Raw genomic sequence first — 19,889 nt, forward strand, 5'->3', positions numbered from 1 at the left:
CACCTTCTGCATGAGTTCCGGGGATGCAGACTCAGGTCCTGATGGGGCGGAAATCATTGCACCCACTAAACCATCACCACAGACCTCCTTTTGCATCTTATGTGGGGACGAGATGCCACTAAGTTGCTCTGACTAGCATTCACCTGCTTCAGCTTCCCTAGTGGGTGAGATGGCAGGGTTGCACCTCCACGTTGGGCTTCACCAAAACCCCATACCTCTTCTATTCTCACCAGCCATCCTGCTGAGATCCACCTGGCTCCAGGCCAGACTGAAGCCTCAGCATGGGAAGAGGCAGAGCCTCAGCCTTCCCCTGGATGAGTGCCGCAAGGCCAAACAGCCGAGAGCCCACGCCATCCCACCTCACCCATTCCGCACTACGGCCCGTCTCTTCCCTGCAGTTCCTGGACAATTCCTGTCAGCTCGGCCCCCATCCTTCCAAGAGATGTCACTATCCCCACAGAGAGCTGCCAGCAGCCTTCTGGGACCTGACTCACCTAGGTTCAGGCAGGCTTCCTTCTGGCCTCCAAACCTCAGTCTTGCCTCTTCCCCAACCCAAATACCATCCCCTAAATCAGAGATGGGAAGTTTCTCTGTAGACAGCCAGATGGCAACTGCTTTCAACATGGATTATATGGGCTTTGCCACAATTACAGCCTCTGTTGGAATAGGAAGCTCCGGAAGGTCTGGCTAACCCAGACAGCAAAATCTCTCTTGGCTTCACACGAGGGTGGACATATGGCTGCCTCTCACTCTCAGCACTGAGCAATAGATCAGTGCCCCCATCCATGTGTTAGCCACAGCCACAGTGGCCACTGACACCCGGGAAGCAGCTAATGTGATTGGAGGCCTGAAGCTCAGTTGTTTTGCACTGATTAAACAGTCATGTGACTAGTGGGCAGGCACTGAGAACAGAGAGCCCTGAGTTGCCTGAGGAAGGACCAGGGTCCCAGGGCCATCATTCTAACCAGGAGGAGATGGGAGGCAGGGACTAGACTCAAAGGGACAATGGGAAGGACTTGACCTGGAGCTACAGCATGAAAACTCAACACCTAGAACATTCCAGTAGTCAAATAAGGTTTATCTCTTGCTTGGCTCTACTTGGGTCTGTAGAATGTTCTAGATAGGATCAAACCTGGCTTCTGATATTCAGGAATTCTATGGCATTAGGGAAGCAACTGTTCTGGCTTGGATGTGGCAATGACCCCACCCCAGGCTCATCATTTGAACAGTTGGTCCCCAGCTGCTGGTACTATCTGGGGAGGGAACAGGACCTTTAAGGGATGGGACTTAGATAGAGGAAGCAGATCTTTGAAGGACAGACTTTCATGTTTATAGCCTAGCCCAACTTCCTGCCAGGGCCCGCTTCCTGCCAGGGCCCGCTTCCTGCCAGGGCTCACTTCCTGTTAGTGTCTACTTCCTGCCGGTGTCTGCTTCCTGCCAGGCCCAACTTCCTGCCAATGTCTGCTTCCTGCCACTGCCCGCTTCCTGCCAGGGCCTACTTCCTGCTAGGGCCTGCTTCCTGTTAGTGCACACTTCCTGCCAGTGTCTGCTTCCAGCTCTGCTATGAGATTAAAGGAAGCCCCACCCTCCTGGCCCCATGGAGCTGCCTGACACCATGCCTTTACCCACCATGATGGTATACCTTCCACACCATGAGCCAAGGAACCGCTCCTCCTGAAATGTCTGCTTGTTTAATATTTAGTCACAGCAATGAGGAAAGCCACTAAGCATGGTGACTCAGTCGCTCTGGGTCCGGTTCATCATTTTAGAACAGAGACCATTGTAAGGCACAACACTGAACGTGCAGGACACACTCACCAACACTCTCCTTTTTAACTAGTGCACTCCTGGGAATGCCCACGCCTAGTCCTGAGCAGAACCCTGAACCATCCCAGGGAAGACAAATGGTATGTCCTCCTGGACACTGTAGAGAATGAAGCCAGGAGACACAGCCTCTCCCAAACACAAGAGCTGAGGAACATGGACCTCCAAACCAAAGGAAGGCTGCAGCCTGCCCCTTTGACAGTCTGCACCCTGGATGCTGCAGCAGTATTCAGCCAGATTTCATTTCTTCCCTAAACACACACACACACACACACACACACATACACACACACACACGCATGCATGCGCACACACACACACACACACACACACAGAGGAAGAGAGGAAGAGAGAGAGATCAGGTGTAGGTGGGTCAGGTAGCAAAGCAGACGTCACCTCTATTGCATCTGTATCTGTATTGTGTGTGTGGTTTGTGTGTGTATGTTTGTGACTTGTATGTGTGTGTGTTTGTGATTTGTATGTGTGTGCTCATAGTTTGTATGTGTGTGGTTTGTGTATATGTGTATGTGTATGGTTTGTGTGTGGCTGTGTGGTTTGTGGGAGTGTCCTTTCTAGGGTTAGGCTGGCTGGCCAGCAAGTCCCAAGGGTCCTCATCATCCTTGCTTGTAAAAGCAAGCAGCACTGTGCCCAGCTTTTTACATGGGTACTGGGACATGAACCCAGGTCTTTATGCATGGCCAATGCTTCCCAGACAGAGGAGTCTTCTCTTGACTCTGGGGGCAGCAAGGACAATAATGACACCTGTATTGAGTAAGAGGCCTGCAGACCTGGAGCTGCTGTGGAGAGTGGGAACCCATAGCAGAGTCCTGGACCTGCAGGGCAGGACAAGGCCCTAGTATGACCCAGGCATGGCTACATATACAGGGCCCATGTCAGCTCTGTACTGCCCAATGACCTCTCCCTGACCTTACTCAGTTCAAGGAAGATCTGATTTTTGAGAGAAAGCATCTGATCTTTTAGAAGGCACCTGAGTGTTGGGGTCAGGGGCTTGCCCAAGGTTGCTGAGAAGCTTAGGCATGAGTGTTCATCTGATCTGTTCTCCTGAGACTCTGGATTCCTTTGCTGTCAGGTGACATCTGTCTGTTATGAAACCAGCTCCACACAGAAGGACAGAGCCCAGATGCAGCTGCTCCCTCCGGCACCGAGCAGGATGGGGGACAGTAAAGAGAGCTGACAGCTTTGGATCAGCGTCTGGCCTCCCTAGCTCTAAGGGAAAGATGAGGACCATGGTAGCCTCGGGCTTTAGTCACCAAATAACATCCCAAATAGGGACCAGAAGGTAGAACATAGGCTCCAAACCCCTCGACCTCCACAGGAGGGGGCAAAGCCCAGGACCAGAAACAGTTTGGGTGTTGTGAGTGACTCCTCCGAGCCAAGCAAAGCAGTTGCCATCTTGGGAAGGTCAGCTGTGCCCACTTGGGAAAGGAGCCTCCATTGTAGCTGGGTGTTCTGACTATCTATCTAAATGCCCTCATGAAGTGGCAGGAAGGCTCACAAGAGCCTCACCTGAAAGCCCAGCCGCTTCCTGTCCCCTACTGCGCTCTCATGCATGGAGGAGCAAAAGGACCAGGATCCTCAGGAGCCACAGACATGCTGATGGGTGTGGTGGCTCTCCTGTCATTCCAGCCTCGTGAGGCAAGCCAGCTCATGGGACCAGCCATACTGGCCAGCTCAGGTTTGACTGACAGATTCCGCTTCAAAGAGTAAAGTGGAAGAGTGACCGGAGAAGAATCTCAATATCAAACTAAGGCCTCCACACGCACCTGCACACACCGCGCGCGTGTGTGTGCACACACACACACACAGGCACATGCACAGATGTATACATACACACAGGCGCAGACACACACACATGCACACAGACACACACACGCGTGTGCACACACACAGGCACATGCACAGACAAGCGCGTACACACACACACACAGGCACATACACACAAAGGGGGGCGGCATAAAATCTCTCTTGAGGCCAAGGATGAGAAGTCCAGGAAACTAGGCGTTATGGAGATGTCTTCTATCTGGTCACATCTCTCATTACATCTTCTCACAGCCCCGAGGCCTCAGGACCCACTGACATCTCAACGGGGAAAATAAAAAGCCTACATCCTTCAGACTCACACAAGCCAGGCATCACCCCGACTGACCACAGCCCAGAGCTTGCCGTCAGCCAAGTCCCTTGCCACTCTTTGCTGGGCTTCCTGCTCCCCTTGGGCTGTGCCCAGGCCCTGGGAACCATGGTAGTTGCCATCCTCCTGTCTCTGTCTAGCCCACACAGGCCATAGCTCACCATCTCTCCTGATTCTTAGAGAACCAAGGTCACCAGCCCAGCCTGTGGGCAGTGGCAGGGAGCAATCTCTAGCAACGAGCTGAACCTTTCTTTCACACACCCCTGGTGATTTGGGGCAGACGCGCTTTGCTGTCTTAATCAGATGCCCCAATTCCTGAGATGACAGCCAGCATGCGCTGTGACCCTCTACAGAAGTGACTTCTCAGTCCTGTCCTCTGTTACTGTGTATGCGTGTAAGCTGTTTCCCTCCAGGGCCGAGCTTCCCCTCACTGTCAGGATCTGTCCTGGCTTGGCTCTGAGGCCAGCATAAGACATGACGGCCTCCCCAGACACATTCTGCTCCCAGGAGGCCATCCCCAAGCCTTGTGCCTGGAAAGCCCCTGAGGTCAGATGTGGGTATCACCTGGAGCTATTTAGAGCCAAGTGGGAACAAAGAACTACCAAGAAGTGTTAGCAGTGGAGCTGAGAGCAGAGACCCAGACAGGCAGGAATACTGGAAGGTCAAGTCCAGGGCTGGGGAACAGTGAGCACAGAATACAGGCTCCACTCAGTCACTGTGCCAACCACAGCCCTATGAGGTCAGCTGCCTGGAACTCAAAGGGTAACAGCTGTACACAGCTGGGGCTTTTCCTCCCTGGGTCCACAACTCCTCAGACTCCAAATTCCCATTATGTCCCCAAGCCAAGAGAGACTGGAGAGGCACAGCCACCCAAGAGGTAGAGCGCACACACCATGAGCAGCTTCCAGCATTGCAGGGAATCCGGGGAGAGGCAGCTAGCAAAGAGCACCCAGTGACCATAGCTTGGGTAAGGAGAGGCCATGGAGCAGAAGGACAGAGGCTTCACCCCATGGCCTGGATTCCCAAGACCCCTAGAAAGATGTGGGGTTCAAACACCAGTCCCCAAACTGTCCAGCAGGAGTTCAGGCATGAGGTAGCATGAGAAAACAGGCTCCAGGGCTACAGTGAGGCCTCAGAGAGTAGCTTAAGGTGCTGCTTGGTCAGGAGGAGCGTGGGGCCTGAGCTCCTTGTACATTTCTTCTTGTCACCAAAGGTCTCGTCTACTCCTTTAAAACAAAAACACCAGCCCGGTCCCCACTCCTCCACGTTTCCCCACTCCTCCACGTTCACTACTTGTGAGTGTGGTACCGAGTCCCTTTGTGCTCCGTGCAACCCTGATGCTGATCCTACAACTCTTCCCGTGTAACAGAGGACCCAACAGCCGCCTGCATGAGAAGCTGCAGAGAGCCTCACTCCGGCCACAGCACAGCATGGCTCTCCCACCTCACACACTTGCTCTGGCATCTCAGGGGAGGAGACCATCTGCTCCAGGACACACCCATTGGGGCTGGCTGTGTATTCAGTGACTTTAGGGGGAAAGTGGCAGAAGGTCATCCGTGGCCATTCTAGTTCCTCACTCCTCCAGCACCCAGTTTGGGAGGAGCCAGGAGAAGAGAATTCCAGGGGACACTTAGGTCTCCCAGCCACGAGGCTGAGGGTGGCAGAACTGAGGTACCCAGGCTTGACAGTGAGGTGACTGTCTAAGCCTTGGTGAGGAGTACTCAGACCGCTGGGTCTCCAGCTGGTACCTGTGTCATCCGGATGGGCATCGGAAGGCAGAAGCTCATCCTGGGTGGCCTGGTCTGTCCCGCTGGCCAAGGGACTTCCGGGCTGGACACCCTCCGAGGTCGGTGTCTCCTGCTCGGCAGTGGATGGCTCACTCTGTGCAGGTTGGGGGCCTTCATTGGGGCTGCATGCTTTACTTTCGGAATCTGTAAAGAAATTGAGCCAGCAGTCAGTCACGTCCCCTGTACATCCATCTTTCATGCAGGGGCCTCCTGCAAAGGGTGCCATGGATGTCCTGACGTGGAACCCCACACTCCGCTGCCAGCGCCTCTCTCCACGCTCTGCTTTCTGATGAGCCCGGTACCCTCACACCCAAGGGCCATTCTCCATGTGCATCCTAGTACTTTAACACCTTTGAGAGATGGGTGATCCCCCCCACCATCTCCCAGCCCTTTGCCATACACTTTAAAAATGGTTTCAAAAGTCTGTTTGTCCCCACTGCTCCCTCCTCTACCTGTACCATGGTCCTCATCCTAACAACAGACTCGGGCCACTGAGCCAGGAACATCTGACATGTGGCAACAGCTGTCGACCGCAGGTACCCCCGAGGTGCTGGAGTGACTGCAGGGGTACTAGGGTTGTCCCATTGTGGCCGCAGACAGCTGTCTTCTCTGTACCCACCACCGACTGTCAGTCACCAGGAAGCAATGCCCGTCAATCATGTACTACATGCCTCGAGATTAACCTTTGCCCCAGGTGGTGAACATTCTCAAGAGGCCCCAGAGATAGTGTCTCAAACTCAGCAATGGTCAAGGTCAAGGGTGGAGGGAAATAGTGAGAATTTACACAGCATATTTCCCAGGATGAGGAACATGGAACCTCTCATGAGGGCTTCAGGAAGTCTAGCCTCTTCTCGTTACTGCGGCTCAATGGCTGAGGTATCTGAGGGTCTGTCCCCGTGGCTTGTCACCCTCAGGATGGCTTCTTCACTGGAAAGGGCTCAGCCTTTGAGGACAAGAATTAAAACAGGGACCCTAAAATAATTGGGCCCACAGGATTACACATTCCCCAGGAATTCAGTCTGGGAGGGAAAGCCAGAAGTTCGGCACCAGACAGGCTCGCTTCCCAGGGAGGAGACTTACCCCTTTCTGGGGGCTTATCTCACAAGTAACAAGTAAGTCACCACTTGACGGTTCCTAGTTTCCATTTCATATTCCCTACAAGATTACAGCTCAGAGGCAGGGATGGCAGTAGGATGAAAAGGCTTCCTGTCCCCCAGCTTTGGCCAAACTGTAAGCCTGAAGCTTACCCGATAGGTCGGACAAGCCAGCCAGTGAACACCAGAGGCCCTGCAGTCTGTCTCCTGGGTGGTGGGCGGGCTCACAGGCAATGCCGCCACACCCAGCTCTTCTATGTGGGTTCTAGAGATAAGCCATTTGCATGGCCAAAGCTTTTCCAACTGAATTACCTCCCCACCTAAACAACTAGTCTCCCTTTGCCGATATTGTTACCCACTCTCTTTTGGAATATGGGGAAACTGAGGCAGGAATTTCTAGACCCCAGTGACTAGTCACAAAGTGACTTTTCAGGTCACACAGCTCCAGGGACACCGATCAGAATGCCCAATCCAGTCTGATGGAGGGAACTCACATGGTCTCCCATGGGAAGCTCTTGGTCCCCAGTTTATATGCAGACACAACACAGTGTGGCCGTGTGGTCTGCAGAGATTTTACAGCCCTGGGACACACCAGGGTGCTGTTTTTGCTATGGCCTCCCACAGTGGGTTCCCTCATAGAAGTAGAGAATCAATCTATTTCAGGGTCAAAGACCCCTTTTATTAGACAATCTTGACTCTCACCTACTGCACTGGGGTCTCCAAGACTACCCACTTTATTTCCACAGGGTGACCGCTCACTGCTGGCCACATGATCTGCAATCTTCTATGCTTTCATCTCACAAAAACCCTGAGAAGCCTCAGAAACCTCTTAGCAGACCAAAGGTGTGCAGCTCTGGATCACGTGTGGCCTCTGGCTCTTGCGGCCAGGGCCAAATCCATGGTAGCTAAGGACATAGGAACAGAAATCACCAAGCTCAAGACTGAAGGTTTAGTCCCCTGTGACTGGTTTGCTTGTTCTCGACACACCTCCGAGACAGTCTCTGTTGCCAGGCTCCACAGGCATTGTGAAATGTCATTACCCTAGGGGCTGACATGGCATGATGCTGAGCACGGTGACCTGGGCATCATGAGGCATCTCTGGAATCTGAACGCTGATGATAAGTCTGATTAGTTTCCATGTGGAAACAACATAGGATGGGGTGTGCATGCTCCTCTCTCTTTCTCTCTGTATATGCGTGTGTGTATGTGTATGTATATATGTGTGTGTATGTGCTCCTGTGTATATGTGCTCCTGTGTGCATGCGTATGTGCTCCTATGTGTATGCTGTTGTGTGCATATCCGTGTATACATGTGCATACACATCCCACAGAGTGCACATGTGCTCCTGTGTGCATATCCATGTATACAAGTGCATACACATCCCACAGAGCACATAAGTGCTTTCACTGTGCATGTGTACTGTATGTTCACATATGCACACTGTGCATGAGTGCTCTATGTTCACACATGTTCTCCATGGCAGGTGTATTCACTGTGGCTGCTCAGTGAAACAATCTAACAGATAGGAGGGTCTGCTTTACTGTCACCATCAGGTCAGGAATGGAAGTATTCAAAAGAAACACCCTTATCCTCCATTTGGCCAACAATAGTCCCCAAGGGATTCATTCCCCCAGGGATCTCATGCTGGGAGGAGAAGGTGAAGCCTGGGTCATGGTGGGGGGGGGGGGGGACTTGCCTCCCTGGAAGAGATTCCACACAGTGCTGACAGCTTGTTAGACCTTGCTGGAGAGACAGCCAGGGCCTGAGGGGGCTGTGGGGCCACACCCTGACCAGGATGGCTTTGCTGTGCATCCTCCTGCCAGGACATAGGGAGTCCTTGGACGCTCTGTTCTTCCCACTGAATAAATACGTTTTTTTTCTCTATTGCTTTGCCTTTAATTGGCCTAATTGAGGACAGGTTGATGAATCTGGCTTCTTAGAGAATGCCAGAGCCCAGGCCCTGACCCTAACCACCCCACCAACTCTTACCAACACCAGGATGGGTGCTGTGCCAGAAACAAGTGAGCACGTGGTGGGTCCTGCCCCTCTGAGCCCCACACTGCCCTATGGGAATGTGAGCAGGGCAGCTGCTCACTGCTTAGGTGGGCTCGAGCCTGACAAAGGGCCCGTGTCTGCTGTTGATGACAACTTCATCCCATCATCATCACTATTAACAAACAACACAAACAGCAGAAGCCATCGCTGAAGTCAGCCCAGCGGGTCCCAGCGAGTCTGCACAGGCTGGCCGAATCTGCAGCTCGGCAGCCTTGCTGCAAGTCTGCACAGGCCATACCTGCAGCTTGGCAGCCTTGCTGCAAGTCTGCACAGGCCGTACCTGCAGCTCGGCAGCCTGGCTGTCCCGTTCTGGGCTGTGCACAGAGCTCCTGCCCAGAATCACACTCAGCAAAAAGTCCGAGTTCCCAAAATAGTCCTGGTGGCAGGGCCTGTTGCTAAGAAACGCTGGGTGGGGCTCATGCCCTGGTCCTCTCTCACTGGGTCAGCTGGCCTCCTCCATCACTGCTGCTCTCTTCCCAGAGTGGCAGGGGGGGACGCAGAGCTGTGCACCTGTTTTCTACTGAGCAGCTTCGTGAGAGGAACCTGACACAGACATGCCCAGAAACACACGCGTGCATGCATACCACATCGTGTGTATGCAGACATACAGAGACCAGACAGGCTTCCACTGTCACAACCCTCGGGAGCCTCATGACTCCCAGGTAATCAACTCAGTAATAACTAATGTGTCTCTTATAAAGTAACCAATGCTCGGAAACAAGAGTCCTTATGTTACTGAAGAAAACATAAAGTCAACAGGTAAAGGGTAAGGGAAGCAGGGGAAAGGGGCATTCAAGAAATGAGTATTGTCCATACCAGAAATGGGAAGGACCTTATTCCTACTGAGAAGGTGGGTTGGAGACATTCTCAGACGTGGGAAATGGGCAGGGAGGCAGAGCGGGAAAAGATCACCTCTCCTCCCCACGGCACAGTTGTCTGACAGTGCCACAGATAATGTCCCTCCTGCAGCCCAGCAGACAACCAGCACAGCAGAGATGCGAGGGGCAGGAGACCAAGGTACTCACAGGGACGTGCAGGGTTGCTCCTGCCATCCCTGTTCAGAGGCCAAGTGCCCCTCTGCCTGATTGCTTCAGAGGCAAGCTCCAGAGAGTGTGTATGTGTGTCCACTTACAGCTGCAGGTGTTAGGAGTGTGTGTTTATGTGTGTCCCTTTACAGTTGTGGGTGTGAGGTGCATGTGTGTCCATTTACAATTGTGGGTGTGAGGTGTGTGTGTGTGTGTGTGTGTGCGTGTGTATCCCTTTACAGTTGTGGGTTTGAGGTGCAGGATTTTCCAGGAAGATAGTATGTGGGCTCTTGGGTCCACTAAGGATTCTGGGCATGTCTGGGGACATCTGTGACCTCCCTCCTCACTTCCTCTTCTGTAGCTTCCTGAGCTGCCTGGCAATGAAGTCTGGCCTCAGTGTAACAGGCTCCATGGGGCGGTCGACCACAAGGGGGCACCCCTGGCCGCAAATTGATCCCACTTGCCTGGGAGAAAGCCAAGCTGAGCCAGAATCCACAACCCAGTCAGAAAAGCTGAGCCACGTCCACCCCCACGGGGAAAGGTGGAGGTGCTGGGGTCCATAGTCTTCATACTGACCCCCCCCCCCACCCTGGACTCCAGAGCTCCGTGACTTGGGTGGTTACCAGGTGCCATGAAGTCCAGTCTGGGCTAAGGCTAAAAAGTCACCCTACGCTCCAGGCCTCTGCTTAGGCTCCTCTCAAGGTGGCACTTCGCCGGGCAGGGGTCTGCAGCAGTCTTTGCAGACGTTTTGTGATGTGTATTTAAAAACAGGCAAAGGGCTCACAACATGGGAGTCAGTCCTAGGAAAAGAAAGTTCCCTGCCTCCAGAGACAACCCCTGTGGCCCTTGTCTTTGCAGCCTGAGACACTGAGACGCTCTCTGCATACTCCCAGATCCTCTCCCTGGACGGCCTGGACATGTCCCCATCACCCCAGCCCTGATATGTGCAAGAGAGAAGGAAAGGGCATTTTGCACCTATGCCCTCTTCTCCCTCACTGCCTTCTGGCCCCTTCCCCTGGCCCCTGCACCGTGGGACCTGGCACTCACAGCTCCCAGGGCTGCTAGAGAGGCAGTCTCCACACCTAGATGAGCCACTTCCCACCTTCTCTGCAGGAAACTGGAGTCAGCTGGGGAGCCCCTACCCTAGAACACCTCATTTAAGTGCTGCCCAATAGCAGAGGGCTCCTGAAAGTGCCCAGGTGCAGCTCAGTGGACACAAAACCAACTCCCATGCATTCCTGTGCAACCAGACGAAAGCCGAGCTAGGCTCCTAACTCACCTTTTGTCCACAAGCAACATCTCTCAAACCCACGCCAAGGCCTCCAAGTGCCCCACGTGTGCCCGCCTTTACCGCTCTTCATTCAGCTGGGATGTGCATTTGTAGGGCCCCCTGATGCCTGCATCCCACAGGCTCTGTATTCTGAGAGGACAGCATCTCAGCGGCTGGCGTGTCTGCCAACTAACACAGACCCTGGCACACAGCGGCAAATTCCGCAGCATCCGTTCACACCTGAACGCTCAGTTTTCTAGGATGGAGACAGCTTCAGGCCACTCCAGTTCCTGGCCCAGCCGTTCAGCAGGATTGAAAGGGTGTTGTATGGGAGGCAGCCTTCCATGTGTCCCTGAACTAAGAATGGATCTCACATCTTTAAATGGTTGGGAAGGAAACCAAAGGAAAGATAATAGTTCACGATTCATGAAATGATTGAAAATTCAAATCTTCATACCCATAAATGAAGTTTCCTGATGCATAGCCACACCTGCTCAGTATGTATTTTTTTGGGTCGTTTCTGCCTCAGAGCAGCAGGGATGGGTGACCACAGCAGACCGCAGAGCCCCTGTGATCAACCATCCCCCTACAACTCGGACAGGAGTTTAAGTCCCTAAGTCATAGGTTAACGGCATTCAGAGGGTAGAAACTCAACCCAATAGTCAGGTACCTGGGAAGTGGTTGGGGTTCAGTGTGGCCCTGAGGACAGAGCCTCAGGTTGGGGAGGAGAGACATTGAGATAGAGACAGGATGCTCATACACTCAGTTGGAGCATGGAACTTCTGTTCACACAACACTGTTCTGCCTTGGCACTCGGCCAGCAAGAAGACTGTTTCAGTGACCGTTCTCATCACCATGACCAAATACCTGATGAGACATAATTTATGGAGGCCAGATCATTCGAGCTGCCATTTGCCATGGCGGGAAAGGCAGAAAAAGACTCGTTTATGTCCTGAGTTCACTTCCTAATTCCTGGTACTTGGGTCAAACTGCAGATACCAGCAGAAAGGGGAAGACAGGAGTGAACGCACACAAGCTCCACAGATACCCCAACCCAGGAGGGGAGCTTGCTCTAGCCCAGGGAGATTTTAGAACAAGGAGAGACTGTGAGCCCACCCACCATCCAAGACTTACAGACCCAGAGAGTCACAAAGCACAGAGGGCAAGGGTCAGGAGCTGACGGGACCACAACGTGGCAAGAGAAAGACGGGGCTGAAGTGTGCTGGTCCCTGTTACCTGTGCTGACACGGACCAACCTGAGCACAGACGTGGTCCTGTGAGCACAGACTGGATGAAACCTTCTAGACCAGCACCCAGAGACCCAGGTTTGCACCGGGCTTCTGCTTGCAGCCCACAACTCTGTGTGGGTGTGACATCGGCACCCAAAGGCAAGGTATGCAGAATACCCAGCCTGCCCACAGTCAGAAATGCTAGCTACGTGGCCACCACAGGGATAGTCATCATTTGTTCAAATTGAGGACTTAATGTGCGAATATGAGAACTTCACACTTAAAATCCGTGGCTGCCACTTAGAGACAGAGTGGGAGGTTCAAGAAGCGCCTTCCACCCACCCTAGTGAACGGTCACTGGAAATGCCCATGGAGGAGGTGGGTGCTCTGTTACCTTGGCTCCTGACTCAAACCATCGCTCCACTCTTTGAGAACTGGAGAACAGCTCCCACCTGGCCACAGGTACCCTCTTCCTTCTCTGAAGGATTTCCTGAACTCTGAGAGCCATCAGACTTGATAGGCTTCACCATGGTCCCCATACTCCCGAGGGCCCCACCTCTTGTCCCTATGCTCCTATGACTCCACCTGGGGTCCACTCTGCCTCAGGGACCCCACTGAGGTCCGCCACCCTCCTTACCTTGTTCCATCATCTCTAGCAGCCCCTGCTTGATGAGCTCCTCCCGGCCTTGCCTGCCAGCCATCTTCTTCTCCAGTGCTGCAGGACACACAAAGGCCTAGTTAAGTCACAGTGGAGGCAGTATAGGCCACCACACCACCGTCATGTGCACAGGAAGAGACAGAGATGGGGGACAGTAGATGCCAGAGCCTGGGTGCAGCGATTCTGGGTTTACATCGAATAAGCAGTGTCCAAAACGCCAGCCACAGGAAAGCGGGTCCCAGGTCATGTTCAAGAGATCGTTTCTGCAGTGTTCTGCAAGGTACTCTCATGACAGCTCCTTGACCTGGCTCCAAGGCCTTGCTCACCCTCTGCGACAGCTCCTACACTCACAGATGATGGAGCCACCCTCCCTTTACCCACAGTGCTCAGGGTACCCTCCTGTGGCTAGTGCCAGCTTTCACTGACTCTGATGGTCTGTCTCCTCAGGAAGCATCTTCCAGGCAACTCCAGGTAACAGCATTCAGGGGATCTACCAGATGCACTGTGGTCAACCCTCTTCTGGCTGTCCCTGGGGTGTTCCCAGAAGACACACCGCACTGCCTACACTGATTCAGGTCAACCAATCACACACACACACACACACACACACACAAAGAGAGAGAGAGAGAGAGAGAGAGAGAGAGAAACACAGATACACAGAGATACACATATAGAGATGCACACACACACACAGATACACACACATCATAGATGAACCTCAAATTAAAACACACACACACACACACACACACACACAGTTACTTAGATCTCAGATGCTTTCTTTGAAAGCTCGGAGTGAAGCCTGCTTGTCAATGGGGTCCCAAAGACACTGTCTATGTCGGGGGCAAAATTCTGGCGGGTGGCCAAGAACACAGCCGGCCCACCTGTCAGAGTTCAGAGTACCCACAAGGGCTGTCAATGCAAGCATTCTAAAATATTTACTGAGCATGACTTCAAGCCATGTTCTGAGTTAGGTGCCGGGAATCCCTGGGGGGGAATACCAATCTGTCTCATCCAGCATGGGATGAGAAGGCCTTCCACCCATCACAACGGATCTCACATTGCCTGAGCGCCTACTGTGTGCCCTGTGTATTGGGCGTTGAGCAGGACAGGCCTGGTCTCTACTTGTGACCAGCAGGCCTGTGTGGCAGAGAGGACACACGTCTACAGGCTGCAGTATGGAATCAGAAGCAGAGAAGGGAACCCGCCGGGACCACCCGGATGAAGGATGGACGGATGGGGACTCCGGATGCAACAGAACAAGACCCTTTCAGGTGAGCTTCCTTTCTGGAGCCTCGATTTCCAACTGGTGACAGTGGTGTGGAGGAGGGGACAATGAGGCTTGACTGGAGGACAGGGGGAGGGGGGAGGAGGAGGAAGGGAGAGCATCTGAGGCTCTCAGGCTAGCTGTCCCCAGCTTGTCCCTGGGATGCTCCTCCTAGGCAGGTTGGGACATAGGACATTGCTTGTACTGCCTCAGGTCTGACCACTAACCCAGAGTCAGTTAAAGAGCTCAGAGGCCTCTGCTACATCTCATCCTAACGTTCGGACTGGGGACTGGACATCTTAGAATTTACAGCATCAAAAGGGGAGGGGCTGGGAGTAAGGATGTGGGTTATGGTGCTGTTACCCAATCTCCAAATGCCTAAACTGGGAGGCCAAAGGCAGGGCTGCTACAGGTATCTCTGCGTCCTTTCAGGGTCATCAGAGAAGACTGACAACCCCAAGCAGGAACAGTGCTGCAAAACCTTGGGGCCCAGAGCCACGGACCCAATCTTCCCAGCCTTCCAATCACACAGCACTCAGGGTCACAGGGGTCACCTGCTTCAGTCAGGCCCTGGCCTCTGGGCAGGATCTTGGAGATAGGACCCAGCTTTCATCTGCTTTCTGCCTGCCTGGCACACTGGGAACGCTTGCGAATTCTTCAACAGTTTGTCTTGTTTTCATTCTTGTCAAGAGTAATTTGTCAATCAACTTCTTGAGTGGTTAAAATAATTTGGTAAGTTGCATACACAAGAGTGGATGCCGAGTCCTCTGCTGCCATCTTATGTGCCCCCACCCCACCCTCGACGCTGTGGGTGAGTGGCTTTGTCTCCACCATCCTCCCAGCCCTGGGGCATGCATGTGTCAGAGCTGGGCAGGAAGCTGGGGCTCCTGGGACCCCAGAGGCAATAGCCTGAGACAGGCACTTGCCTGGCAGGTCCCTGGGGCTGGGGAGCTAACTCCACACACACAGCAACCTCACTAATTGCTTACAGCTGCATCTAATAGGCCCGCTGCGCAGCGGGAGGGCCCTAAGGCCCAGGCTTCTTGGCTCCTGGGGTTGGTGGCTCAGGAAGCTGAAGCTGAGCTTCCAGGAGCCCAGCGTTGGTAGCCTGTGCTCCAGTTCCCATCAGCACTCCTGCCCTGGGTCCGCAGCCTCTCTCCGAGTCCTTTTCTCTCTCAGAGGAGGGTAGGCTCACACGAGAGGGGTCATCACAGAGAGGTGCATCCTTGCCAGATGCTGCCAGCCCCGGCCCTGCAGCACCTGATGCTGTGACCTCCCGTTTGGTAACTGCACTCTTGGAATCAATCATATGGTTGATTCTGAGATGGCGGAGGCAATAGGACAATAGGGCGCAACTTCCCACTGATTTGGGTGTGAGGGTACAGTACAAGTGAGTGAGAACCTTCTGGATCCCTGGGTAGGAGGTGGTGGGGTGAGCATCCCTAGACCATTCTTAGAGCTGGGGTGTGAGCCTGTCTGCTCAGAGATAAACTGGACCACAGCCTGGATTCTGACCCTCAGAACCACCCAGGCAGATCCTAGGAGCAGTGAGGGCCACAATCAGGCTCCTGCTTGTGTAAATGGGAGGCTCAGAGCCATGAAACAGTCATTTGTGACTGAGGGCTTGTGGAGCGTGGTCTGTGAGAGCCAAAGGGAGCCCTTGGGGCTGGAGCCATGGCTCAGCAGTAGAGAACTGGCTGCTCTTCCAGGAGACCTGGGTTCAGTTTTCAGCACCCATTTTGGCAGCTGACAACTGTTCGTAGTCCCAGTTCCTGGGGATCTGACCCTTCTTTCTGGCCTCTGCAGGCACCAGGAACATGCATGGTGCACATACACACACATGTATTCAGGCAGATCACTCATAAACCTAAAAATAAATCTTCAGGAACAGTCAGCCAGCAGCACTGAATGAGAACCTGAGGTTAGCAAGGCCGTGGCCGGCTGGCTGTGCTCAGTGCCCTGCGTGACCACCCCGGTTAGCAAGGCCGTAGCTGCCTGGCTGTGCTCAGTGCCCTGCGTGACCACCCCTACCAGAGGGGGGCTGAACAGGCTCTGTGTGATATGGGGACCCCCAGCTAGTGGCCCCCCCCACCCCCAGGTCCATACCTGACGTTGTCTGCTTCAGCTTCTCGTTTTTCTTTTTCCTCCATTTCCACGGTTTGAAGATCCTGCCCAGTGTGGCCAGCTTGCTGTTCCTCCGCACAGGGGGAGTTCGAATCCCTGAGACCAGAGGCTCGGAGCGTGCTGGGGGAGTTTGGTCCATTTCATCTGCAAGATAAGAATAGGGAAGGTTCTCACAAGATGATTATCAGGCTCCAGAGACCCAGGCGATCATCCTTCTTTACGTGACCGCATAAAGCAGACAGCCCAGGGAATGGGCACAGCACTGGACTTTCTCCAGCCTCCTCTGACAGAGCACACACAGGAGGCGGGGTAATTCATGAGGGTGTGATCCATGTTCCTTCCATGGCAACCCTCCTCCCATAGCCCTTACGGTTTACAGACCTTTGTACATGCTGTGCCCACCGCCCACACTGCTTTCCTTCCCAGGTCTCCTCTACACTGGACCTGACATTGTCATCTACAAACATGTTGGGCTTTGGGCTGCATCCATAGCGATCCTGGGATGCAGGCTATCTGGGGACTGTAGGTTAAACACACGTATTGGATGTAAACAATGTACTCAGATAACTGGAAACAAGACAAGGAAACAAGACATGTAGAAAATGACGTAATGCCACAACCATGTGGTAATACATAGACTAATAGAAATGGGTTAACTTATGTAAGAGCTAGCTAGAAATATGTCTGAGCCATTGGCCAAAGAGTGTTTTAATTAATACAGTTTCTGTGTGATTATTCAGGTCTGGGAGGCCGGGAAATGAAAGAGCAGTCTCCATCTACAGATGGCCCAGGAAATTCCAAGTAGTTGTCACGCTGGGGACAGTAGCAACCTGCAGGCCCACCTGTTACCTATGGTCTCAGTCTGGGTGATGTAATTCTAGACTCCTGGTCTCCTAATCAAGGAACTGAGATAAAAGCTAACCTGCTTATGTAAAAGTAGTGAGGGAGTGCCACTTATAACTAAGGGATGCAAGGGACTAGCAGGCCACATGAGTCAAGAACTCAGTAGTATATTTTCTGTGTTTCCCTTCGTGGTGTTTGCAAGGAAGGGCTGGTTACTGAGGAGCATAGAAAGGACTGTTCTCTATTCTGACTGACAATTAGGTCATGTGGTCATTTCTCTACTGTACATGATGCTTCTGATTGTTATCATGTGTGTGTCTAATTATGTACAGACATAAGATGATAAGTAGGGGGTTTTCTCCCCCAGAATTGACTTTTAGGACATTGTTTGCCTTATCGAGAATGTACCCCAAAATGAGCTCAGGTCAGATCATCCTTCTCTGGTCTCATACCTGGACATAGAGTATGATCGAGGGGAACTGTCAAGTTTGATGGTTGTCAAGAGAAGAAAAACAGCCTCGTTCAACCGGGAGTGTATGCGCAGCCCTATACAGGCAGGGGCCTGGGTGGGGTTCGGGTTACTAGGAGCACTGTTTGTAGAGTTTGTGTGTGTGTGTGTGTGTGTGTGTGTGTGTGTGTGTGTGTGTGTGTGCGCGCGTGCGCATAATACAGGCAGGTAAAAGAGCAGGGCTGCCAAGTGTGTCACTAGAAGAGGGGGCAAGTGTCCAAATAAGTGGCATCCAGGTTACCCACTTATTCCTGTGCTTGCCTTTCTCAGATCCATTGGAGACTGGCTTGCTTGCTCTCCTCTCCCTAACCAGGGTACAGATGTGGAAGAGAATCAGGCAGAGCCATGAACACAGACTGCAACAGACCCAAGGAGAACAAAGAGGTCAAAACCACCATGCAAGTGGGGTATGAAGATGCAGAGAGGCACAGGCAGGAGGGTTGTTGCAAGTCTGAGACAGCCTGGGCTACATCAGGAGTTCCAGGCTAATCATACACACCCTGAACCTCTGACAGCCTGGGGTCCATTTGCCACCAGGGAAGGGCTGCTCTGTTAATGTGACCTCCCTGCAGGTACTGCAGACCAATACATGAGGGGATCCCAAGAGGCCATTTCCCACTGCAGTGTCACAAGTGTCACTGTCCTGACAAACAGTGAGGGACAGGACATATCAGGGACAAGGGCAGCTGAAAGGAGCAGGTCAGTCTTGGATGCCTCCTGCTGTCACTTCTCCATGGCCACACAGTCCATGTGGGATGCAGACGGTCTCTCCCTTCCCAAGGCAATCTATCTCATGAGCCTCCCCCTTCCCTTTCCTTCCTCCGCCCACTGGTGCCAGATGGGTGTGGAACTGCCAGTCTGTTGGTCCCAGCAACATTCTTGGCACAACAGGACATAAGATGGGAATAGGCCAAGTCTCCTAAACCTCCGGCTCACATGATAGGGATGTCAACAAATGTATTCGAGGGCACAGTATCTTCTTGTTTCCAGCCACCCGAGAGGTTCATAGGGTGGAAGAGAGTTGCAGAGAGAATCTGGAGGAAGGGGAGTCTGGGCGGGGATGCCCATCAAGACAGATAACTAGCGGATTCCCACAAGAGACTCCATGCGGGCCCTGGAGGAAGATGACACACGTATGGCCGAGCATCCTAGCAGCCGGGGAAAGCAGAAGCAGCACACACAGATTATAAACTACAAGTCAGCCAAAGGACTCTGTTAATTACCCAGATCACTAGGACCCTGGCCAAAATGCCAGCAGCTCGGCCCCGTATACCTACACTGGACGCCTGCCCTGTGTTCTGTGAGCTTAGACATAGGAAGCCAGATATATCACTTCCTGCTCAGCCCCACCTTAGGTGCTCCCTGACCAGGGGAAGACAAACTGCCAATATAGTCTGATGCCCCTACCATCATCACTGCCTGCTGGGGAATATGATTTTCAGGTGTGTGACTTTTGTTTACACTGCATTTGTTTAACTCTGTGAAGCTGTGTTACTGTCCCTGTCTAAAACACCTGATGTTCCTAATAAAGAGATGAATGGCCAAGAGCAAGGCAGGACCAAGGATAGGTGGGGCTGGCAGGCAGAGAGTATAAATAGGAGAAATCTGGGAGCAAGGAGAAAGAGGAGCAAGAGATCAAGAAGAGGAGGCCATCAGGGGCCAGCCACCCAGCTACACAGCCAGCCACAGAGAAAGAAGTAAAGTAAGGTATTCAGAAATAGAGAAAGATAAAAGCCCAGGGGCAAAGATAGTTTAAGATAGAAACGCTGGCAAGAAACAAGCCATGCTAAGGTCAGGCATTCATAAGTAATAGTAAGCCTCCATTTGATTTATTTGGGAGCTGGGTGGTAGGCCCCTCAAAAAGCCAAAAGAGTAAAATATCCCACAATAACTGCCCAACCTTAACGACAGTACACATTACGGCTGGTGTGATCTGCCATGCCCCTGCCATCAGCCCTGCCCAGCCTTCAGGTCAGTACACTCACGGCTCTGCCCAGCCTTCATGACAGTACACTCACAGCCCTGCCCAGCCTTCAGGACAGTACACTCACGGCT

General features: G+C 52.9%; 1 protein-coding gene across 1 annotated transcript in view; it reads right to left on the reverse strand.

The window, feature by feature from the left end:
• The window catches only part of Phactr3 (phosphatase and actin regulator 3), a 223,502-nt gene that overhangs the window by 71,488 nt on the left and 132,125 nt on the right, over nucleotides 1–19,889 (reverse strand). The window contains exons 2-4 of the mRNA XM_042055110.1: nucleotides 16,466–16,627; nucleotides 13,072–13,149; nucleotides 5,722–5,904 (exon numbers count right to left, since the gene is read on the reverse strand). Of these exons, the coding sequence (XP_041911044.1) occupies nucleotides 5,722–5,904; nucleotides 13,072–13,149; nucleotides 16,466–16,627 (423 nt within the window). The remainder of the gene's footprint in view (nucleotides 1–5,721; nucleotides 5,905–13,071; nucleotides 13,150–16,465; nucleotides 16,628–19,889) is intronic.

The sequence above is a fragment of the Arvicola amphibius genome, chromosome 5, assembly GCF_903992535.2.
Source record: "Arvicola amphibius chromosome 5, mArvAmp1.2, whole genome shotgun sequence".
In the NCBI taxonomy this organism is placed as follows: Eukaryota; Metazoa; Chordata; class Mammalia; order Rodentia; family Cricetidae; genus Arvicola; species Arvicola amphibius.